We start from the raw sequence: 26,809 nt of genomic DNA on the forward strand, positions 1-26,809 counted from the left end.
AGAATATGACATGATATAGAAAATAAACCCAAGTGTATGGTAAAAAGATTAGTTGTGTACATGCCCACCCCATGTCATTAATATACATTGGTTAAGTATAATCTTATTTTAAAAGTTTGCTTTTTTGTAAGGTTAAGTTAACATTTAGCAACTTGCTTTATGTTAATCAGGAAATCAGATTGGCTTGGAAGGGGCTGTTAGCAACATCATACCAATTGTTTGTAAGCTGTCACAATGGAAGTTAAGCATGTTCTCATAGATGCACCTTGGAGAGGGAATTGAGTTATCACATGCTATATGTACTTGCTATTGACTTCCACACTTAAAAACTTTACTTGGCATGTAACTAGCAGTTTAATACATATATGTTGATGGTTGGTGTATAAATGCTATTTCAATGGAGATTTATGTAACAGATGGTATGGTTATCTGTTCTGCAAAAGTTAAAAGGTTATTATGGAGCATTGGTATCAGATTAGTGGGGTTTTTTTTTTGAGGTTATGGTTTTCAGCAGATATTTGGATGCACTAAAGTTGTAGTTGATTACTGATTTAACAGGTATAAATATAAACTAGTTGTCATGAGGTGAAATATTGTATAAACCAATGATCATTGGTTTATACAATGTGAAGTGAGGTGACATTGTATAAAGGATGCAGCTGTTGTAAAAAATAGATATATAATTTTTAGATGTCGTGGAACAAAATGTATTGCCCACAAAATGGAATGGTGGAGAAAAAATTAGACCAACTATAATGGATGTGCGAAGCTGCTCATGGCAAAAGTTTAATTATTGGACAAATGGATATTTTTTTCATCCCACCCAACAACTGCTGGCAAAAGGAATTTTATCCACGAGACAATGTAATCCGATTGACTAATAGCCACCAAAAAATTATATGACCATAAAGTCTATTGTCACCGCAACTGTATGGTGCTAAACGGAGTAATTTATGTATTTCATACGTATTCCCGCAACAACATTTCATGGCAAAAACATACATTTTACCCACCAAATATTAGTTTTGTGGTAAACTAATTTTGTTCATGAATTATATGCCACCAACCTCTCACCCCAAGTGCTGGTGGCAAAATTGTTTGTTCCCACCTAGGTGTCACTTTTTCCAACTTATGTTCCTCATGGAAATAACAAGGTAAGCCACCACACGAAAATATTAGCTACTACTTTTTGTCACGACAGGAGTGCATGGCTTGTAGAACTTTAGCCACTGGCACATTTGTAGAGAAATACTTATTAGCGATGAAACATTCTCACGGGGAATACATATTTGCAATGGCAGTACAGGTAACTTACTGGGTTTTTTTGACAAGTATGCTGGTAACTAAATAAAATTTATCACGAGATCATCTCCTCCCAAAAGCCTTCCACTCACGATCAAGGGAGTGGCGAAAACCTTTATACCACTAAACAAGTGACGGTTGAAGTCATGGCGAATTCGTTTTTTGGGACTATGGCTCTAGTGGCAACTGAGGTTCCTCTCACCATAAAGGTATAGTTTGCAAGTCAATTTGCCACGGACTGAAACATCTTTTTCCACTCATTCCTGTCGTGACAAAAGATGGTTTTTTCCCACGAGTTAGTTCTACCATGCGAAAAGGTTATTGCTCATGAATTATATACCACCAACGACTCACGAACAGAATTGGTGGGGAAAGAATTTTTCCCACATAGCCCCCCCATATTTCCACCAAATTCCCTCGCGGGAAAAACCTCAATTTGTTGTAGTTATAAATACATAATATATTAGTAATACTAATATATATTAGTATAGTAATTACATTTTGCTTTAATTAATTGGTATACATTAGTATACTAATACCATATTAAATCACTATAACTTATTAATATTAAATCACTTTTATATAGTAATATTAATACTAGTACCATATTAAAACACTTTTATATAGTAATACTAATACTATATGAAATCACTATAACTTATAATAATATAGTTATACTAAAATCGGAAAACCAGACTGGAATCGGTAAAACTGGAAATACCGGTTTAGAAAGGTAATCAATGTGGAATCGGTTTTAAAGAATACAAAATCGGTATAACTTGTTCAATTTCAAAAATTGTACAAAATCAGACCGAACGAACCAGTTACACCCCTATTGAAGAAAACCTTCTCAATTTTGGTGATTTTTTGGAAGTCGTCATAAATAATCTTTTTTCAGTGACTAGTTATCACCACAACTTGTCTCAATTTTTGTCGCCACAAAATACCAACCATGGTTATGTACCACTAGAGAAATTGTTGCGGCGATTTTTTTCTTTTTTTGCCACATAAGTCATTCATTCAATTGAGAGATGTCGCAAATAATAGTTTGAGACCAAAATAATATTTTCAAGGAGCTTTGCTAGCCGAAAATATTCTGTTACGAAATAATAAAATAGCAACAAGACAAATTTATAAAAAAGAGAGCAAAAAATGAGAAAACACAAACATTCCATTGTTCTCATGACGTACTGACTGGTGAGATCGATAGAAAACGTTCAGCATATAAATATATATATATATATATATATATATATATATATATATATATTATACACCTGCAGATCAGAATTCGAACATATCAGAAAGAGCGAGCGCAATTAACTCAAAATATTCATCAAATGATCATTTTGGTGCTCATGTTATATATAAATTACAAGCAACATGTTTATTGAAAAAAAAAAAAAAAACATGGTTTTTTGTGAAGGCCATGGTTTATTTCTTACCCTACAGGAATAATATATTATATATATATATATATATATATATATCCTGCAAGCTGGCCGGTTATGAATTGGACAATCCTTAATTATACATACAACTTGTTTTAGGGCATGCTTTAGAGCAATTATTCTAGTCTATATATTTGATTTTACATTGAATTAGCAGCAAAGGGGTTGAAGTGAACCAAAGGAAGGCATACAAGTGATTGAGCCTTGCATAAACCAAAGCCAGAATTCTCAACTTCCATATCCACCTTAGGCTGCTCCAGATCATGATCTCCTCCACCTCCAACCTTCCAATCAAAGCATTGAACTATGGCCGCAATTGTTTGATTTATTGTGCTGTATGCTAAAATTGAGCCAGGGCACCCTCTCCTTCCACCCCCAAATGGAACATAATCAATCAAACTTTGACGGCCTGTGAGTTCATTCTCATGATTTTGGTTCTTATCATGTAGTAACTTAGAATTATTAGAAACCAAGAACCTCTCTGGTCGAAACTCATTTGGATTGTCCCAAACTTCTGGGTCTCGCATTATGCTGTAAAGATTGATTGCCAACATAGTATTTTGGGATACGTGATAGCCTTTTATCTTACAATCTTCACGGCACTCTCTTGCTGTCACACCAATTGGTGGGTACAATCTTAGTGTTTCTTTGACAACTGCTTGCAAGTAAGGGAGATTTGGGACATCCATTTCCTCAACCAGTCTAGTACCAGTGCCAACGACAGAAACTATTTCATCTCTAAGCTTCTTGAACATCTGAGGATGGTTGATGAGCTCCGACATCGTCCATTGCAAGACATCCGCAGAGGTACTAGTGCCAGCAATGAAAAGATCCTAAACGAGAAAAGTATTGACCAATATATATATATATATATATCAATTGAAGCTGATCCATTAATTTTTCTGTATATGAACATTAATATTAAATATATAATTATAACGAATGAGACATCAAAAATTATATATATGTAAAACTAATTATATCAATTTGGAAGAACTACGTACTTGCAAGAAAGCCTTGATATGGATTCTGTTCATCTTGAAGTCAGCTTTCTCATCTTTATATACCTTTATTAGTATATCCATCAAATCCTCATTCTCTCGCTTCCCGCTTTCCTCGTGCTCCTTCCATAACCTTTCCAGAATCGCATCGTACCTCTTGCAAACATCTACAGTCTGCTTCCCATATAGCCAAAAAGTCAACCTCTTCAAAGGCCCCAAGATCTCCCCTAAATAAATCTTGGACCCTAACTGCATAGACTCCTTCACCAATGCCCTAATCTGCTCAGCTTCACTACTATCACCTGAAACCTTCGCGCTCATCGCCATCCTGCAGGTGGAATTGTTTGTAAATTTCACGAACTCAGTGCCCAAATCAACTAGCTCTCTTCTCTGAGCACTGTCGAACAGTCTGCACAAAAGTTGTACAAGTTCTTCGCGTCGAATAGAGCGTGAACGTTCAATCTGCGTAGTATTAAGCAATTGTGTCATGGCAAGCTTCTTCATGAACCTCCAGTACTTGCCATAGGGGGCGTTGAAGAATCCGGCACGCCCATAAGGTGTTTCATCTATGAAAGCAAGAGCGGGGCGGTTTGAAATGGCAAGATCATTGGCTTTAAACACTTCGGTGGCGACGGAGGCCGATGAAACTACTAGCATGGTCCGAGAAGGGCCAATCCGGAGGCAGAAGAGGGGACCATGTTTGAGGGAGAGATTGTGCAAGGATTTGTACAGGGAGGAACCAAGGAGGTGTAGGTGGCCGATGAGTGGGAGGGCTGGTGGGCTTGGAAGGAGGTGGAGATCATTGGCAGCTACTTTCTTCGTGGATTTTCTGAAAAAGGATCGAATTAGGAAGATAGAAAGGACCCATAGGAATAAACAGAGAAAATAGTATTGGGTGTTAGTGAGGGTACTCAGGGAAGCCATGGCTCTGTAGCTAGCAGTCTCCGTCTTTCTGCATGGTTACATGATGACATACGTGCCGCTTATATACACACACGTGTGTGCGTGATCGATTGATTTCCAATAAGTCAATCATCCTAACGGAGGATAATAAATAATAAAAAATTCTATTCAACATTCTTGCATTATATAATATATATAATTTTTTATTTTTATTGATTTTTGCATTTTCTTTTTAAAAGAAAAAAATTCTTAATGATTAAGTAAGAAAATATTATTGAGTTTATGTATTTTTTTTTTTTAAAAATATTTAAAGATGATAAAAGAATGAATAAAAGAAAAAAAAATAAAAAAATAAAAACTTAAAATGCACTTATCTATTGTTAGATTGTATGTAGGGAGAATGGTCCCACTAGCAGTATCCTAATTTAAATGGATGGTGGTAGCTTACTGCGGGACGTACGTATCGCTAGCATAAATATAGGAATTAATTTTATTATTTTTTTAAAAAAATATTTTTTTAATATTTTTAATTATTAAAAAAAGAAAAATTATATAATTTTATAAATAATCACTTCTTTAACTATTAAGTAAAAAATAAATTAAAAAAATTAATATATATAAACTGTAATATTGAACGGTAATATCGATGGATACAAGTCAAATATTAATATTTATGACTAGGGTAAAACAAGTACTACGACACAAGTTAAATGGAGGGCAGCAACCTAGGCCGTAGTGAAAGAATTAATGGCCCCCAAAAATAGATTCTTAAAAAAAAAAAAAAAAAAAAAAAAAAACAGAAAGCCCCATTATTTAGAAAAAAAATTGATTAATTGAACATTAAAAATATCAAATAGATCCTATTTTATTATTAATTGTATAAGTATCTCTACATAATAATTATTTCACATACTCTCTTTTTAAGAATACACTAATTATCTTTTATCATTATTATTTTAATATATAATATGAAAATTATAAATAGCAAAATATAATTTTTAAATGTTCATAAAATTGAAATTTTGTGTAATTCTAAGAAGAGGTAAGAGCTCATTTTTTCTTCAAATACGTAGGTTATGTATAGAACTTTATTAATAATAATGGCTATAATTACTTCTAAGAGACTACAGCACATCTTGTAAAACTAAATTTAATAAAATCTTTTCTAAATTAATATTTTTTTAAAAAATATTAAGTTTGTTATTGATTGAGAATGTGGTATTAAATCTTAATTAGTAATTTTATTTTGCAAAATTATAGGAATCGTTTTTACATAAAAATATATTGTAGAAAATAAAATTAAAATAAATTTACTAAATTTTCATTTTTAAAATAAAAAGGTCTTATGCGTACGTTTGGGTAGTGAGAAGTGTTGTAAATAATGATAAAAAAAGTAATAATAGAATATTAAATAGTAGTGAAAAGTAATGAATAGTAGTAAAAAGTAATGAATAGTAGTAAAAAATATATAAAAGGTAATAGTAAAATAATAAATAATAGTGAAATATTTTGAGAATGCCTGAAATATTATTGGTACCCAAAATCTTCGTCCTGCAACCTATTGAGCCGTCCTTGGTTAAATGTTTAGAGCATTGGCAATGCCCTAACGAAATGCCAATATGAAATACCAATGCAAGTCCAAACTTTAGCTAGATGTGAGAAAAAGCTTCTACATTTGACTAGCCAAAAATCCAAAACTCAACACTTGAGCTACAGTAAATTGATGGGACTCTCCATTGTTGGAGAGTTATTATTCAATCTCTATCTAATTATTTTATTATTTTCATCAACCTCTCCCTCTCTCTTTATCACATTAAAATAAATTATCACATTGAAATAAATCATATAAGTATTACATTGAAATAAATTATCACATTTTATTTTTTAATAAAATTATTAATTAATATATGAGTGTATTTATAAAATATAAAAAAAATTAATCAAATATTATTAAAATATATAATATTATATTATTATTTTACTTTTAAGATGGCTAGTCCAATATAGACTTATTTATCTAAAAATTAATGTTATGGCCAAAATGTCTGATTCTAGCTAAATTTTAGACTTGACAATAACTAAGCCATTGCCAACGCTCTTAGTTAAAAATTGATATACTAGTCAAAAGATAAAATTCTAGCTAAACTTTCTAGTCATTGCCAATGCTCTTACAGCTGGACTACAAAAAGTTACAGCTACATATGTAGTATACATGGAAAGCCAGACATATGGCTTAGACTATGCAATGACACAAGGAGAAAAGTAAGAGACAAGGTGCAAAGGGTAATCTAATATACGTCGTGGTGTATATAAACATCGCATAATTGTTTTAAAAAAAAATAAAATTTACTATTAAAAAATTAATTTTTTTTCTTTTTATATGAGTTATATATTTATTTACTTTTTTTAAAGAGATTACATGACACTTAAGCACTTTATGATTACAAATATAATTTGTGAGGTGCAAAACAATAGCAAGAAGTTGAATGTTTTTGTTTCGTGGTATGCATTTAAAAGATAACACATTTCTTTTGCTATGGCTCACAAGTTGTGGCGGTGCTTCTCTCCGTCCAAAGGTGCACCGTGATGTAAAAAGACTGGTTTCTTATCACTAGTACAAGAAAAAATGCTACGCCTAAACTTACTGGAAATAAGTATTTTCCGCTACTTATATTTATTGTTCTTCCTTAGCTAAGATGCTTGCAATGGTTTGGTCATCATTTGTATCTTGGACGCTGCTTTAGGCCTCATTGGATGTTTGAGATGGTCTCAATTCATCTCATTTTAACATCTAAACACAACTCAGATATATACAAATACTTTTCAATTTTAATTTTTTAAATTTTCAACCTTTTCATATAATCATTATTTAATAATTATAACTTTTTCAAACTTCTAAATAAAATACACAAAAAAACCAACTTTTCAAATCATAAAATAAAAATTATATTCGAACAATACTTTTAACTTTATAATTTTTTTATTTAAATTTTTATTTCTCATTTTTTAAAACCTTGTAAAACATCTCAACTCAAATGATTTCATTATTATTTACAAATTTTTCATTTCATCTCATCTCAACATCCAAACTAGACCTAGTAAACATGTGCATTGTTGCGGCTTGCGGCTTTCATTCATACAACCTTGACTGAAACAGATATGTAACACTGCCCTAAAAATGTCAAAACAAAAATAGAAATGCTAAAGCCACAAACAGTGGATCCCAATAGAGATTTTTTTTTTTTTTACTTAATGATTAAGGAAGTATTTTTTAATGATGTTGTGAATTTTTTTAAAAAAATTACATGAAAAGAAAATGTAAAAATATATATATATATATATTTTTTGCACTGTAGAGCCACTCAAACAAAAGTAAACATGATGAACTAACTTGATGTATAGAGTGCCGCGATAGATGTATTAATTACATGCAGAAAATATATGTGACACAAGAAATATATGACAAAAATTAAAGATATTCTTGAAAACTGTAATATTATTTATGACACAAGAAAAATATGGAGAAGAATAAATACATTTGAAAGTCAACAAAACAACCATATTTAATTAAGATAAATATGGACCAGAGCCACCCTACTTTTCCCTTCTTCCAGAGGCTCTGCATTATATAATGGGGGTACTAGACGTTCTCTAGTTTTTGTCAATAAAATTATAAATGTTACTTTTTTAACCAATTAAAAGACTTGTACCGTTTCCTCTAAGGTAGGGAAGAAAATACCTTAGGCATTATAGGTATGTATTTCAGTTTAGATTTGAAAAGTATTTCATTTCATCTTATCACATCATTATAATTTTTTTTTTAAATTTTCACACAAAATATAATAAATAATTTAATTTTTTTAAATCTCAATTCAACTTTTTCAAATCTCAAAATAATAATAATATTCTAATAATATTTTATTCAATTTTTATCTTTTATCTAAAATCATCGCATATCATCTCTGAATCCAAACCAACCCTTAGACTGAAAATAACAGAATATTTAGAAATCTTTCCTAACATACCCAAGTATCTATGAAGAAAATCTTAAAATGTATCTTACACGCATCTAAGTTGATTATAAAAAGCTAGAATTCTTCATGATAAGGGAGAGAGATCAACAACCAGTAAGCACCACCACTACCTTTGAATGATGGCACTTTTTTGTCATATTTGAAACTGGTTAAAGAAAATGTAATCGGGGACATATTTAAAGAAAAAATATATATAAAAACAAATAAAAAACATTCGCATGATACTGTGACAAATATTATATGACAAGAAGAAAATGAAATATCCTGAATTTATCCATTCACTCATTTATTCATGTTAATCCAACATGAATACCATACGATAATAGCGGAGTAGGGTTTAGTCTTAACGAATTTGACTCAAAACAGGTTTACTCATTAAGACACGATTGCTTAACAGGTTGATAATGGGTCAACCCATTTTAACTCGTTATAATACGTTAAGAAAGTTAAAGTTATAATTATACCCTTATACCTGAAAGTAAAATTGTTAAAGTTTTAATTTTGATATTTTTATTATTTGGATTGTAATTTTGGACTTATAGTTAATTTTATAATTTTTATAGATATTGTGATTTTAACATTTATATAAAATTTTGCTAAAGTTAATTAGGTCAAACGGATTAATTTCGGACATATTCAACTCATTTACATAAAACAGTTTGAAACGGATCGTATTGTGTCGTGTTAACCTATTTCGTAATATTTACTAATGGGTCAAAATGGATTGACACGACACGACCCATTATGTTAATGGATTATGTTAAGGTTTAAGATTTTGATACGATAAGTTTAACGGATTGGGTTATGGTCGATCTATATAGTATAATATATATATTTTGACACGACACAAACACGACCCGTTAATACGATTTGACACCCCTACTATACTTATACCATTTATTTTGTAAGTGGAATTAGATCGGATTACAACAAAACTACTTGCAGCAGCAAATTTGAGGCAGAAAATAATTGCCACAAAACAATTTGCGTGGCAGGGAAAAAATAGAGTAAATGATCCTGGAGGAGAGAAGGCCAAACTGTATGGCAATATCTTCCTTGGCTTGCCTATAAAATGGATCCTCACCAATAAGAACTATCATTTAATGATTTATCCAACAATGCCATAAAAAAGGATTAAGCATTCCAAAAGCCTCTTTTGTTGACTTCACCAGAATGTACCGTGCTAAGAATTAAACTTTCTTCAGGTTAATTTCCTTTGGTTCTAATCTATTGTTCAAATGGTAAATGATTATTCATATCTTTATCACTTCTCCAGCATCAGCTAGTTACCTGAATAAAGAAGATAAAGTTTTCATCTACACTGGATAATTAACAATCAATTCGACTCTTATCCTATATGCCGTAGTCCAGCAGGAAACCATAGACATCAATATGCTATATGCCGTAGTTCCATCACTATGACAAGTGTTTTCAATATGCAGTAGTCACTATGACAAGTGTTTTCAGGTTAGTTTCTGCGAAGTCATAGCAGTTACAGAGGCCATAGCTAAAAATAAAGTAGGCCTCAGGGGCAACATCATTTATAATAGCCTAGAAATAAAAACACACCTCATAAATGAAATAATTACAGCCATTCACACTGTAAAAACAAATTCAATGTATCAAGAGATCCTCCAGATTTTCACAAAATCTGTACATTTTTTTACAACCACAACCTACAAAAGAAAGCCTCCAAATTTTCACAACATACTTCAAGAAACCCATCAAAAATAGAATAATGATTTTCAATCACAACCTCACATCTCATCATTGCCCAATGGTGTTTGTTGTGTGACAATACTACATTGGGTTCCAACAACATCTTCAATGTTAGCACCAACTTGACATAGTCGTCAAATATTTTCCTGGAAGTCTAATTTTCAAAATGAAAATACACACCTATTAGAAAGGAAACAAACAGTAAGCATCTCAATTGGAAATAACTAGACAATAGCTAGAAAGAACTAAAATCTCCTATAGGTTATGCTTCTTCTCCATAGTTCCAATTTAAATGCCAAAAGTTTGACAAATATTCTTTTCATTATCTTTGTCAAAATCTCTATTATGACACTGTATGTGTTTGTCCCCATGGTAAGTGGTTCAAATTACAATTCTTCTTAATCAAATTAATTAGAGAACCAAGACTATAATGGAAGATGTTGTTTGCCAACGGGAAGCCCAGTCCGCCCACCATCTTTAATTTATCTATGCTTTGATGCTTTGTTGTACTGATTCATCTTGGTATTGTTCAAAGGAAGCAAAAAGGGCATATACAACTGTGCAACTGTTATTATGCTTTTCAAACTTTCAAGGAAGAAAAGGAAGAGAGACAAAAAAACCAATTATATATCATGAGTATAGGAAAGAGTACTAATAAAGAAGATACCTTTATCCATGACACACCCAAATATTAATGTCAACCAAACCAGTGGTTGTGGGGGTGGAAATGTCAGGCACATACAATTAAGGGTGAAATCCACAGTTTCATCAGTTTATTTGTTTTTTTCCCCCCCTTTTTTACATGAATTGGACTGGAATTTTAAATGATCAAACTAATAAAATATGCTCCTGCATTAAAATCCAAATTCCATCTGAGACTGATGAATAGAACTACCAAACTAGATGAGTTTTCCCCACCCTTTTGAACAGAGGCAGCATCTTGTATAAATGACTTGTATTTAATTACACATTGTTTTTTTCTTTTTCTTCCTCCTTTTTTTAAAAAAAAAAAAAAAAAAAAGAGTGAAATACAACGGTAGAGATTTAATTACACATTGTTATTGGCACCTTCAGTCAATTTCCATTTCTTCTTCTCATCTACCAAATAGTTTTTAAGGCCAATTTTGATATAGCGTTTATTTGGGCAGTTAAATCTCATCTATAGTTCTTGTATAGATTTACTCCTCTGAAATAGAAATAGTGCAAATACCATTATTATAAACTAATGGATAGTCCATATTTAGCATTAGAGGGCCTATTTAAGCCGAGGGCCCATTCTACCATAAATGTCCAATATGGGAGAAGCCCATAGGAGAGGTCTATGGCTGATTGAAGGGAGTGAGGCAATCCAAAGTTCATCAAAATTATATATACAACAAGTCATCTTTCACGGAAGGATAGAGACTTCATGCTATTACGTGATAGTTCTGGGTATCGGGTGACAATCCACACTGATAAACTCTTAATAAGATAAGCATTACATATGATCCTATATATACCAGGTAACCCTTGATAGTAAGGGATGTAACTCTCTTTTGAATTCTAAATCCTTTGGTTACACTTACTGACTTAAGCATCAGAGTTCTCCTATGTGGACTACACCGGAGCCTTTTGACAGTGTGTGGATGAATAATTGTAGAGGGGAAATGGGACACGTCCTTAACATTGGCGCCATCTGTGGGATCTCATAATTATCTAGTATGGTTCTCACATGCCAACTGTAACGCATTCCGTAGCAAGCCAAGCGATGGATACATTGCCACCATCTATGGAGGCATGATTAGCAGTAGCGGAAGAGAGACTGAGGAAGGTGTTGGAAGCCATGGAAATCTTGCAGAAGGAAAACGACGACATGCAACAAAAGAATGCTGAATCTGGTGATACCACTATGCCCGCTCACAGTGAGCAAGGTGAGGGGGAGGCAAACTACAATACTGAGGCAAACATGGGACGAACAGAGAAAGAAAGAATGCATGATGAATTAAAAGAACTGATAGGAAAATACGAGGAGATGGCGAAGAGGATGGGGGGATCTTCCTCAATGGAATGCCTGCTACACCAGACAGATCTGCCATATAGCGAACGGATTATGGCCATGCCGCTCTTGCTAAAATTCAAAGTCCCCCAGATAGACATGTATGATGAATACAAAGATCCAGTAGATCATTTGAAAAACTTCAAGACCCACGTCACGCTCCACGATTTTTCAGACGAGATTGCATGTCGGGCTTTTCCTTTGACCTTGAAGGGGACTGCAAGAGGATGGTTTGGAACCCTCAGGCCAAAGTCGATAGATAGCTTCGAAGAATTGGCAAAGCAATTCCTAACCTAGTTTATGCCTAGCAGGAGGCGTCGGCGCCCAGCTGCCTACCTACTAACAGTCAAGCAGGAAGAGAATGAGAACCTGAAGGCTTACCTTACCCGCTTCAACAAAGAACAATTATCAACAGATGACCAGAATGAAAAGATTACCCTTGTCGCCCTTCTGGGAGGAATATGGCCACACAGTCCATTTATGGAGGAGCTAGCCCGAAAAACTCCTTCCACTCTCAGAGAATTCATGGATAGAGCGGATGACTTTGTTAACGCAAAGGATATGCTGCAAGCTTTTGTGGATCCTTATAAGGAGGATAAGAAGATCAAATGGAGGAGTGGGCAGGTTGACAGGAAGACCAAAGCGAGTAGGTAGGAAAAAGTAGGAGAAAGGCGGCCAGATCACAATCCTAGACTGATACATGGTAATTTAAACATATGAGAGGAAGAGAACGATAGGGAAGAACACCGCCTGCTCAATATGGGCAGTTGTGTTGCCCAGATGACTAACATAAGAGAGGGGTGAATTGAGTTGTATTAAAAAAATAACAATTATAAATCAAATATATAATATAAAATATAAACAAAATATGAAATAACAATAAATATAAAGAGTAAGGGTAAGAGAGAAGCAAACTCAATATGTTAACGAGGTTCGGCCCCATTGCCTACGTCCTCACCTCAAGCTACCCCTTGAGGATTCCCAAATTCACTATTCAACCTCCTTCAGGTGGAGATAGAAACCTATTACACCTTTGAACAACACCGCTACAAAGGATCCGTGTAGAACACCCTCTACACTTGCAATCACCTTACAAGTGGTGATTCAACTATTCTCCGTATAGAATACTTTCTACACGTACAAGGGTTATACACACCCTTTTTCTGATACAAAAACTGATAGTGGGTAGGTTATCAGAAAACACTCCTCAATGAGTGAAATAAGAACAATACAGCACAAATTATATCTCTCAAAATGAATAAGGATTAAGGCTCAATACTTAGAGAAGAGAGAATGAAAGCTTTGAATGAATGTTTTATGCTCTGGATGTTGTAAATGTGAAGCTCTCAAATGATCTATTTATAGGCATATGAGACTTCATATTCAAATTTAAAAAGATTCACATGTCAAAGACAACATCATTCATTTTTTTCAAAAAATTCAAATAAAAGGTTCTTCTTTTTCAATTGTCAAAGACAACATCATTCACTTTTTCAAAAAAATCAAACCTAATCTTTTACTTTTGGCATATGACAAAATGAGCACACTTTCATTTTCAAAAAATTCAAACCTAATCTTTTACTTTTTGTATAAGTCTAAAAAAGCATCAATCACTTTTGAAAATATTCAAATAAAACATGCACATGTGAAAGATGACAATCAATCATCTTTAATATTTTCAAAGTTCAACCATTTAATCAAGGCATGCACATGCAAAAGATGACAATCAATCATCTTTCAAAATTTTCAAATTTAATTTTCAAAAATATTCATGCACATGTGAAAAATGTATTTTAATGCTTTATGATAAAATATTAATTTTGAGCATTAATCCTAATTTCAAATTTTGAAGAGATTTACAACATTACTCTATAATTTTAATGTGAACTTGTTCCCTTCTTGCTCATGCTTGTTTCCTTGATGTGCTTGACTCCATTGTGTAGACAACTTGAGCTTGAGACTTCTTTATTCTTTGAATTCATTTGTTATCATCAAAATCGATGTGTAAATATATAATTACACAAAATTTGAAATCTTGGGTTCAACAAGTTGCTACTGCAAATATCACCAGACAGGTTCGCACTAGACTGAAGATTGTATGACCATGAAGAAGAGAGTAGTTGAACTAGCAGGAACAAGCGAATTGGAACGAATGGTGGCAGAATGGTCGGAGCCCAGAAGGCGTTAGTAATCTAGGCATGAGGCCAGGAGGAGCAGTAGTCCAGAACGAAGGCACCGAGCTGGTGGTCGCCAGAATGATGGAGACAGGACTCCCCCAAGAGGTGACAGGAACAAAGTGCCCATAGGGGAAATAAGGACCATAGCAAGAGGTTTTGTTGGGGCAGTGTTTCCGCATCCAGTCGGAAGGCATATGCACTAAAGGCGAGATATGAAGAAGTATTTATAGTAGATAGAGTTCCCAAGCAACAAATGCTTAGTAATGATTGGATGATAATATCTTTCGGAGAGGTGGATCGAGAAGGAGTGTTGTACCCGCACGATGATGCTTTGGTAATCACCCTTGTGATAGCTAACTATACGACCAGGCCGGTGCTAGTTGATAATGGAAATTCAGCCGATATACTATTTTGGGAGGTGTTCACCAAGATGGGCATTGATGTTGACAAGTTAAGGCTCTCCCCAACACCATTAAAGAGTTTCTCTGGAGACACGATCCAACCTGTAGGAGCTATCACTCTTCCGGTGACTGCCAAGATTAGAACACGGACGACAACCACCATGACCTATTTCTTGGTAGTAAAAGCTCCCTCTTCTTACAATGCCATATTGGGGAGACCAACACTCAATCATCTTAGGGTAGTGACGTCCACATACCACCTTAAGATGAAGTTCCCAATCGATAGTGGAGTGAGGGAATCAAGGGGCAAGCAAGCTCTAGTCTGAGAGTGCTATGTGCAAGAATTAAGAAAGGTCTGAAATGAAGTTTGTGTTGTAACAGAGCAGAACAAGGGTGCCCGCACCATCGTTGGCGGTGACTTTAGAAAAATATGTGGAGGTCAGGGACCATTGGAGCTTGTGACGTTATATGAACCATTGGAGCTTGTGACGTTATATGCGGACTTCCCAGGAACTATCACACCGATGGGGACACAAGTCCCGCCGGCAGACCAAGAAGCCCTGAAGTAACTGTTGATAGAACGCAGGGATGTCTTTGCATGGAGCTATAGAAATGCCTGGTATAGATAATGAAATCATTGAACACTACTTGGGTATGGACCCTACGCACAAGGTCGTTAGCCAGAAAAGAAGATTGTTTAGTACAGAAAAGTACGCTGCCATTAACGATGAGGTAGAAAGGTTGCTCACAACTAGTTTAATCAAGGAAGCCCGTTATCCAAAATGGCTGTCTAACGTGGTCTTAGTGAAAAAGGCGAGTGGAAAGTGGAGGATGTGCGTAGATTTCACAAATCTGAATAAAGCTTGCCTAAAGAATAGCTTCCCATTACCATGCATCGACGTTATCATGGATGCAACGGCAGGACACTGTATGTTGAGCTTCATGGATGCATACTCAGGTTATAACCAGATACGGATGCATACAGCATATGAGGAAAAAACCCTGATCATAACAAACCGAGGACTGTATTACTACCAAGTCATGCCCTTCGAATTGAAGAATGTAGGGGCAACCTACCAGAGGTTGGTCAATCGAATGTTTAAAGAACAAATTGGAAAGTCTATGGAGGTTTATGTGGACGACTTGTTAATAAACAGCAAGGAGCCCACCTTACACCTTGACAACATTCGGGATCTTACACCACTATAAAATGAGGTTGAACCCTACAAAGTGTGCCTTTGGAGTCTAGTTGGGGAAACTCTTGGATTTTATTGTGTCTGAAAAAGGAATTGAAGCCTCCCAAGAAAAGATAAAAGCCATACTCAACATGAAGCCGCCGAGAAGTCTAAATGAAACCCAGCGGTTGGCGGGCAGAGTAGCCACCCTGGGAAGATTCATAGCCAGGTTAACGGACAAATGTCTCCCTTTTTTCCAAGTACTGCAAAGAGCGCATCCATGGAATGAAGTGTGATGACATGTTCAAAAAGTTGAAGTGGTACCTTGCCAGTCCTCCCCTTCTAAAGCAGCCAAAGAAAGGTGATGTGCTCTGCGCATATCTAGCAGTCTCCCAAGCCCACACAGTATGGGGGCTTACGGAAGCTCCATTAGCAAAAACCCTGAGGAAGGCAGACAGTACATGAAGACTGATAGGATGGGCGATCAAGTTGAGCGAGTTTGATCTAGAATTTGAACCAAGAAATGCAATTAAGGGTCAAGCACTAGCAAACTTTGTGGCAGAGTTCTCAGGTTTTCCCCAAAAAGACACGGTAGCCCCATTGGGAAAGCTATAGGAAGTTTCATAGATGCCTCATCTTGCAAGGCGGGCGAGGGCTAGGAAATAAATTTTTTAAGCCCTGATGGCCAAGAACTGTACTACATGGCCATACTGGCGTTCAAAGTGACAAACAACGAGGCTGAGTATGAAGCACTCATAGCAGGACTTTCTTTAGCCGCCAAGATAGGGGCAACTGAGATAGAGGCCACTACCAAAGGCAAGAAATTGAAAAAATATTTAGCATGAGTTTGGGAGGTGTGCAACCTTTTCTCGTACTTCACTATGACTTAGATACCAAGGATAGGCAACGAAGTTGCAAACAAATTGGCATGAACAGCATCAGGGATGGAGTAGGCACCCCTCCCATGGCGAGTTGAAAGAAGAATCATCGAGGTCCCCGCCATTGGCGCAGAAGTAGGCGTCTTGGGCTCCAACATCCCTGATTGGGCAAGCGTGGTGATTGAGTGCTTAGACAAAGGAAAGCTACTAGAAGTAAAGGAAGAGGTAAGGAGGATGAGAAGGAAAGCGGCAAGATTCATGCTCATAGATGGAGTCCTTTATAAAAGGGGTTTCTCTGCCCCATTGCTACAATACATTTCCACACAAGAGGCACAATACGTATTAGCGGAGATATACGAAGGAATACGTGGAAACCATTTCGTTGGAAGGGCCTTCGCCAAGAAAGCAGTCAATGCAGGATACTACTGGCCCAATGCCTTAAGGGATGCTCGGGAGTTCACCAAGAAGTGTGTTAGGTGCCAGACATATGCACCTATACCGCATGCCCCCCAGAGGAGTTAACATTTGTGACTGTGCGTTGGCCTTTTGCCCAGTGGGGCATAGACCAGGTAGGATGTTTCCCAAAAGGAAAAGGGGGAGTGAAATTCATGATAGTTTTCATAAACTACTTCATGAAGTGGGCAGAGGCAGAACCATTGGCGACCATGACAAGCTAGGTCATAACAAGGTTCTTATGGAAAAACATTGTTTGTAGATTCAGAATCCCGCATAGCATAGTGACAAACACTGGATGCCAGTTTGACTCTGACTAGTACAGAGAGTGGTGTGCTGAGTTGAAGATCAAGACAAAGTACTCCTCACCGGGCCACCCCCAAGTGAACAGGCAAGCAGAAGTAACAAACAAAGCGTTACTCTCAATCCTTATGAAAAAGGTTGCGGAGAAGAATGGAGATTGGGATGACGAGTTGCCTTGGGTACTTTGGGCATATAGAACATCAGTAAAAACCCCAACAAGGGAATCTCCATTCACACTGGCATACTAGTGCAAGGCAGTCCCACTAGTCGAAGTAGGGCTTCCAAGTTATAGAACGAGTTACTTCTCGGCCGCCCAAAATGATAAAAAGATGGAAGAATACCTTAACTTATTAGAGGAAGAAAGAGAGATAGCGGAAGCCAGAATATTGTGGGAAAAAGGAAGAATCGAGCAGTACTTCAACAAGAGGGTGAGGCCTAGGATTTTTAAAGTAGGAGATCTGGTTTTAAAGAAGGCCGGAGTGATTACCCAAAGTGAGGTGAAAATGGGGTCCCGATAGGAAGGGCCTTATCTTATGATAGCTAACAACAGGCTTGGATCATACCGTTTGAAAGACAGCCAAGATAAGGAGTTGCCACATCCATGGAATGTGAAGAACTTATGGAAATTTTATCAGTAGCGTTATAGCATTGTCATTTCTATCAAATTCATTTCCTCGGTATTTACAATATTACATTCGTATTCATGTTGCAGAAATATTTGTCTTCGCTTATCACTGCTTAAAAACTATTGTGCTCAACATTATTAGTAACTTTCTGGTAAAAGGTAAAGAACATCTGAGGGTAGACATTGGGGCAAAGCTTGGCAAGCACAAAAAGCAAAGGGCGCGGAGGTTATCAGACTACGCCACCCTTAAATACCAAAAGCAAGCCTTAGCAGCTTATGGTGCTATGAAAAAGGGCGCAGAGGTTATCAAACCACGCTACCCCTAAATACTAAAAGCAAACGTAAGCAGCTTTTGGTGCAGTGAAAAAGGGCACGAATGTCACAGACTATGCCACCCCTAAACACTAAAAGCAAGTCTTAGCAGCTTGTGGTGCCATGAAAAAGGGCGTGGAGGTCATTAAACCACGCTACCCCTAAACACCAAAAGCAAACCTTAGCAGCTTGTGGTGCCATGAAAAATGGTGCATAGGTCATCAGGCCATGCCACCCCTAAACACCAAAGTAAGCCTTAGCAGCTTGTGGTGCCATGGTGTAGAGGTCACCACAAGCTAACCTAGAGCAAACAAAAATACCAAAAAGACAGAATAGTCTAAGCATAAACAGAAGACCAAAGAGCAAAGATGTGCAATAGCAGAAGTCACAGATACTCATCGTTGTAAACCAAAATTTATTAACAAAACAAAATTAAAACATGTGAAAAGTACAAAATTTTCATAAAAACAAAAGAAAGGAGGCCAGGAAGCTAAGAAGGGTCATCGGGAGGCGACAACAGAGGTATGCCTATGAAAGCATCAGGCATATCATCACACCCAAACATGTCGACTCGACAGCAGGCATTTTCCTCAGGAGAAAATAAACCTCGATCTAGAGTTTCAAGATTGGTGGTGGGGTTGGCCAGAAGGCGGTTCCTAAGCCTCAGAATGCCAGAGCCATGGCCGAAAGCAAAGGCGTGATCCCTATTACCAAGGACATGAGCTAACTAGGCACAAAGTTGTGCTATATCTGCCTAAGCAACATCTAGCTCATCCATCTTCTCAGTCAGCCTCTGGTGTTTGGCAACAAGAGCTAAGTTTGCCTTTCGAAAATCCTCATCGAGGTCCTTACGGCTTTCCTTGTACTGCTCATGGCGGTTCCGAAGTTCTACCAAGGACCCATGTGCCTTTGAAAGGTCAAGGGCGGTAAGGAAACCTTTTTCCTTTGCTGCCGCCAACTCCAGTGACAGCTCGCTACGACCTTCTTGCGAGTGAGTTAATTCTTCATGGGTTGAGTTTAACTCCCCGTCGCGGGCGAGAAGCTCAGAGTTTATGTGGGCCTTCTCAACTTCAAAATTCTTCTAAGCCTCAGAAAGTTAGAGCCTGGTCGAGTCCCTTTTAGATTGAAGAAGTGTCAGGGCAAAGTCGTCCCTGACCTTAGCCTCTTGGGCGAGGATAGCGGCTTCACGGAGCTCGAGGACTTCTCCCTTTTGCATCTCCAAGTCACCCTGCAACAAGTTGGAGTAACCTTCATACTACTCCAGCAAAATCTCCAACTCTCTTTTCTTCTCAGCCCTGTCAACTTACCACTTCTCATAAGCACGCTTGGCAACGTAGTATAAGTTATGCCCTTCCCTGACCTCCTCCTCAAGGCAGGCACAATCTGCCACAATCCACATTGCCAGATCTTTAATACCCTGCAGAAAGAAAGTGAAACATCTCAAAGTAAGAAACGATGTGTAAGCACAAAAGGAAGAAAAACAAGATGTGTTGTACCTCAGAGAACCGGTCCTTTAAACGATGGGTCATCTGAGCGATGGCTTCAACTTAGGCATTAGTAGTAGTAGAGGAGGCACCGCCACTAGTATCTCCCCCAACGATCTCCCCAGGGTTAGAAACCACCCCAAGCAAGGAAGCCTTCACAAGCCTCAGATGTGAATCTGCCACCTTTTCGAACAGACCCCCAAGACGTGTAGGTGGAAGGGGCATGGTGTAAGCTAGGTTAGCCTCCATTAGGTTGGCATCTTCCTGCAGAAAGTTGCCCCACTCCTCCTCGAAGAAGGAGTCAATGTCTCTCCCAAAGAATGAGGCGTGGAGGGGAGGAAGAGAAAGCTCTTCACCACTGCCAATAGGCGAAGTGGTTCTTCCCCCAGAGGTAGTGGCTGGTGGGGTGTTCAAGGTCGTTTGCTTTACCCCAGTCTCATCGCATGCATCATTGCGACAAGAGGGTGTGCACTCTACTGCATTGGTATGGTTGCCCTCTGGGAGTAGGGAAGTTTCATTCGCCCCATTTATGAAAAAGGCACTGGCCGCCTCTCCACGAACAACTCCAGTCAAAGGGGGTGGGCAAGCTCTCACACCCATGATAGAGTCTAAATTGAGGGCGGCCACCACTTCAGTGCCCAGCTCGCCTTGCTTCACCATACCTTTAAAATAGGAAACTCAAATGTAGGGTCGGACACCAGAGGGAATGCCTACGGGTAGGGCACAACTCGAAGGCAAGCAGCCAAGTCAAAGAGGGTCGTGCTAACTAAACCCTCGATGTCCCTAAGACTAGAGGAACGCTGCTGGGTGGGGGACCCGCGGGGTGATGGGAGTGCAGCAGTAGCTGGCAGGGTGGACGGTTGGACCTGTTCGCCCCCTAGGGGTGTGGCAGTTTCCTCTGATCGCGGCACAGAGAATGTAGCAGCTGCTGGCTGCACAAGTGGATGAATCTGGGCGCCAAAGCTCTTGTAGGTAATGGTATTGAAGGCACAGCTGCGACTGACGACGGGGTTGTTTGGGCATAGGCGCCCTTTGAGGTTGCCAAAATTTTCTTTTGTGGAGGCAAAGGGAAAGGAGAATTTTCAGAATGATTCTTTTTTCTCTAGCTTTCATCTTCGTTCTTTTTCTTGCTCATTTTCTCCCTCTTCTCGGCGTTCTTCTCCTTCTTAGATCTCCTCTTTTTCTCTTTCTTTTCTTGTACGGCGTGGTTACGCCTCTTACTATTTTCAGAGAATTTTGATAGAGGAGGGAGAATAGTGTCTGAAATCATGAATGAACGCCTTTGAACATAGGGTCAGTTCAGAGACATTAGGAACCGATCAATATAAGCAGGCGTTAATAGAAAGTCGGTCCAAAGATCGTTAGGATGAGCTTCAGCCCAGGAATGGACATTTTCAATTTTGGGCCAGTTCCCAATGTGATAAGGGTTCCATGGTAGCCCACAAGTTTTTATCATCAGGTAGAGGGTGCTAGATCACTCTAGCTGGAAAATCTCTGAAAATGTCTTCTTGGATGGAAAACTCCCAGCCCTGACCGGTAATAAAGAAAAATTTGCTTGTCCAAGCTTTGGCATTGGAGTATCAAGTCTCAAAACAAGCCAAAGTCACCTCGTTATCTTTCTTACGAAAGCTTATGACGTTGCCCTTGGTAGCAGCCCTCACATTGTAAAAGGCCCAAAATTCGTGGGCAGTTAAATTGGGATAAGGGTTGCCAAGAGGCTCTAGGACCATACAGAAAACAATGCAAGCACAAATATACGCCCTCAGCGCAAAGTGGTGCAGTTGAGCCAGCACTAGACCAAGAAGGTCCAAGAGATCGCGAGGAGGGCAGCAAAAGGGGAGCCTCAACCCATGTGACAAAGGGATATAGTTATGGCAACTTTACCAGCAAAGCCCTCATCATCATAACATCCAAATGTGGGAACCACCATCACAGTTTTTTTGGGGATGCGATATTCCTCCTAAATTCATGGTAAATGTTTCTCTGGAGGCTTGAACGCCACCTGTACCCATCGAAGGTCGTGCCTTCCGAGACTTGGAAAGGTTGTACAGAACTATCGCCTTGTTCAACCATGGAAACTGGAAGGGAGAAAGGAAGCAAGGAGGCAAAGAAGACAAAGCAGGCAAGAAGCAAAAGCAAGAAAGGAAGCACAAGGAAGAAAAGCTAGCAGAGGAAAAATGAAACGAGATAGAGAAGGGGTATTTAAAGAAGAAAGAATGCGGAACGCCAACGGCCGGAGACATCATGGCCTGACACTGAAGCATAAAAGTAACCGTCGCACGAAAGCTCCCCTACCCTTTTGCCATGATAGCAAGAAATCATGGAGGCTTCTCAATTTTTGAAAAAGTGAAACGTCACAAGAGGAGAATATGAAAGGTCGACAGGCACTCAAGGGTTCATAGATGGGCCGGGCTTGTACCAATAGTTATTGGCTTTCCATGCGCCGGAAGCAAGAAGGAGGCCCATAGCAAGGTTCACGACATTTACAAGGTGGTAGGATCAATCAATATAAATTCCCTACGCTTGGAGGCAAAGAGAATTAGTGGGGTAGTTGGAAGGCCTATTTAAGCCGGCCCATTCTACTATAAAGGCCCAATATGGGAGAAGCCTATAGGAGAGGTCTGTGGCTAATTGAAGGGATTGAGGGAGTCCAAAGTTCATTGAAATTATAAATACAACACGCCATCTTTCACGAAAGGATAGAGACTTCATACTGTTACGTGATAGTTCCAGGTATCGGGTGATGATCCACACCGATAAACTCTGAATAAGATAAGCATCACATATGAGCTTATATATACCAAGTAACCCTTGATAGTAATGGATGGAACTCTCTTTTAGATTCTGAATCCTTTGGTTACACTTACTGACTTAAGCATCGGAGTTTTCCCAGGTGGACTACACCAGAGCCTTTTGACAATGCATGGATGAACGGTTGCAGAGGGGAAGTGGGACACATCCTTAACAAGCATCATATCATCTTCTATGGAATTGAAATACTGATCTCTTGCATTTTTTGAAGAAGGAAGAGAATTCCTCCAAACATCAAAAAAAAAGGTTTTGAATTGGACAAGAAATGTTATATATTTGCAGTATGTAAGTGAATGTTTGGCATCCACTAGAACCTAAAAAGGGAACCACCACCGGACATAGAATTTGGATTGAGATCTTCCCTACATTTTCTTAACAACCAAACAAGTATCCAAAAACAGAAACAAACAGTGGCTGAGAAGAAACTAATAATAAGAAAATACCCAAAATCAGCAACCAAAATTCACAAAAAACACAAAATCGTAGATCCAAGAAACACAAAAACACACAAAATGCTTAACGTTGGGAAATGGAAATGGAAATGGAATGAGAAAAATAATGGAGAGAAAAAAAATACCCTTCTTTCGATCAGTTCTTACCCTTGTCAACGGTACCAGATGGCAGAGTTCAGAGGACGAGCAGGGCAACGAAACCGTTTCAATCAGAAAGACAAACTTGGGCATGTGGGTGGCTGCCGCCGGGGCGGGGGGGGGGGGGGGGGGGGGGGGGGGGGGGAATTGTATTTTGAATCTTTGATTTCAATTGGTTCTACTAAACTCCAAAATGTGTGTTCCATTATTTAAAAAAAAAAAAAAAAAAAAAAAAAAGCAATTCCAAGTCAATTGGTGTATGGAAGTTGCGGCACCTTAGGTAGTTGTATAGAATCAAAAATTCTACGTGCAGTTAGTTTTGCATACACTTTTGCACACTCCACTGATGTGATTAATTGAGTATTAAAAAAAATTGATCCAACCAATCATATCAGTAGAGTGCACAGGGAGTATGCAAAAGTGACTGTATGTAGCATTACTCGTATAGAATTATTCAAAATTGAATCCCCAACTTAATTCACCAATTACCACTATATGTAGACCTTGCGGCTAATGATTTTCTGAAAAATCAATGGTTGATATATTCCTAATTACACTTAGGGTGAATATGTGTTTTTTAAATTTGTTGGACTATTTAAATTTATAATCAATCAATCAATAATATAGTAAATAATCAACATATCAGTTTTGACAACGAAGTGGAAAATCATTTGAAAAACATCTTCAAAATCCAAAACCCCTCTGAGTGTAAGTCACCATCTTAAATTCGCTATATAAATTAAGTTCGTCACAATCAATTTAGAAACACTAACAACACCCTTGAAGTAACCAAATCTGACTTGTAACATCATGAGTATCCCACTTGATCTCTTCACCCTGGCAGTTCCGAACTATCGAATTTTCTATAGTTTCACAATGAGCACCAATTTGATTTCCACATTAATGGTAGCTTCGAGAATCCTTTTGGTCAACGAGCACCAACTCAATTTCTACATCAACGGCAACTTAGAGATGATAAATGCAACTTGGTGATGGCTGCAAGTACGGTGGAGAATGAGGTAAATGACCCTGCATCTACTGAACTTTTGGTTTTATTAAGGGGTTTACAACTTAGTTTTCATTTGGGTTTCTCCAAAATTGTTATTGAAAGTGAATATTGATGATGGTTAAAGAAATGCAAGAGTAAAAATCTTTTTCAGCAAATGGTAATCTCATTAAGGAGGCTAAAAGCTTGTTGCATTACTATACTAAAGTCGAAATTCAGCATGTGCATTGCATGGGGAATGAGGTGGCTCATAAATTAGCATGGTATGCTTGGAATTTTGATAATATATCATATATGTGGTGGGCTGATACTCCTATGTTTGTTGCTCAAGCTTTGTGGATTGATAAGAATGAATTGTATTGATTGATTTTATAAATGAATATCTGAGTTTTTTAATAAAAAAAAATAACTATTATAGCATATTAAAATTTAACATTTTCGATTTTAAACCAAAATTTCTGAACTTGCAACAGTTTAAAAATAAATAAAATAATAATTTGTTTTATATTCAATTATAAACATAGTGTAATATAGCTATGATTATATGATTTTCCAACATTGTATGAATTGGAAGCTATCTCAATTCATGAAGAAATTTTCGAGAAAGTGAAATCCACCACGTGTCGAGACCTTGTCGGTCTCAAAGTTTGTAGACGTTGGCGTTACAACAAGCTATATATATTAAATTTATATTCATAAATAAGTCGCAACTAGGTCTTCCTCTTCCCCCCCCCCCCTTCTCTTCCTCTTCCCCTCTATAAAGGTTTTGTAAAACCACTGTAATTAATCTGGGTAGTGATGCTTTGTATTTATAATAGGAGATATACCTATACGTAGCAAAAACGTGCTTCCCAGCACGTATTGACATGGCAACCTGTCACTGTCGTGTCATTCTTATTATTAAAAAAAAAACACTCGAGAGAGAGCCCATTTTCTATAGCCAGCTCTTTTTTTCCTTTGGGGGCCAAAACCCAAACTTGAATCCTTTTATTTCCTCTGGGCATCATTTTCCTTTGTTTCTTTTTGAAAAGCAAGAGTTGTCCTTCCTTTTTCATGAAGTAATCAATGCTTTCCTTCCTTTTTCCTAAAGTAATCGGTGCTCTCTGTTTAAGGTGAATCATTTGTATCACTGCTCTTTGTATTTCCTTCTTAATGTATTTCTTTTTTCTGTACTTTCAATGAAAAATAATCTAATTTTTTTCAACTATGAAAATGAAAAATAATCTAATATTCATGAAAAGATAATATGTAATATTAATTAAGACCACAACCGTATTCATGTATATAATACTTTGTAAAAGATAATTATCACCACGAATTTACAAACCATTCCCACAAGCTAGCTCCATTAACGATGATAAAAACCTAGACTAGAAGTGATTAACAGTGAAAATATTAAAATCTAATTATTTTCTGTGCTTCCTAATGAAAAAAACCCAAAATCTATGTTGATGGTGTGAATATTTTATTTTATATATTTAAAATAGTAAAAGCTAAAATCATCTATAACACACACACACACACACACACACACATATATATATATATATATATATATATTCTAAGCATTGTTCTTGCCATTGCCGGTCTAGGTGTGCTAAGTTTCTAACAGTTTGGTCAATTGCTAGTTCAATTTTTAAATCTGTTGGCATAGAGGCTTCATGTAGTAGAGGTTAGTAGTAATAGAAGCTGAAATTTGCTATCAATTTTTTTATTTATGCATATTTGATGATTATGTATCATGAAATATATGATATTTATAATATTTTGTTAATTCAGATGATCCATGCACTGATAATGAGAGTCCTAGTGTTAATGTTGGGACACAATAAGTGGTCGAAGAGCCAAAGGTCGGAATGACCTTCACGTCAGAAGATGAGGTTAGAGCATATTATACAAAATATGCTAAAAATCAAGGGTTTGAGTATGAAAATTAAGGTACTTCACTCTCGCATGTACGTCAAGGCACATCTAAATCAACCACTTCTAATGTTCTTAGGCCAAGACCAATCGAGAGATTCAAATGTAAGGTAAAGATCAATGCAACTCTTTCTCTCGATGGAAGGTATACACTTTTTATCATTATACTTGAACACACACATGCATTGAATTCGGGAAGAGCAAGATTTTTTAGATGCAACAGGAAGAT

General features: G+C 37.1%; 1 protein-coding gene across 1 annotated transcript; it reads right to left on the reverse strand.

Annotated features, from left to right (window-relative positions):
- Nucleotides 1-2,733: 2,733 nt before the first annotated feature.
- Nucleotides 2,734-4,728, reverse strand: LOC122293414 (cytochrome P450 705A5-like). The gene is made up of 2 exons (XM_043101980.1): nt 3,758-4,728; nt 2,734-3,586 (listed from the first exon to the last, which is right to left on the reverse strand). The coding sequence occupies exons 1-2, from the start codon at nt 4,676-4,678 to the stop codon at nt 2,894-2,896; spliced, it is 1,614 nt and encodes a 537-aa protein (XP_042957914.1). The 5' UTR covers nt 4,679-4,728; the 3' UTR covers nt 2,734-2,893.
- Nucleotides 4,729-26,809: the final 22,081 nt, after the last annotated feature.

This window comes from Carya illinoinensis, chromosome 14 (genome assembly GCF_018687715.1).
Source record: "Carya illinoinensis cultivar Pawnee chromosome 14, C.illinoinensisPawnee_v1, whole genome shotgun sequence".
Classification (NCBI taxonomy): domain Eukaryota; kingdom Viridiplantae; phylum Streptophyta; class Magnoliopsida; order Fagales; family Juglandaceae; genus Carya; species Carya illinoinensis.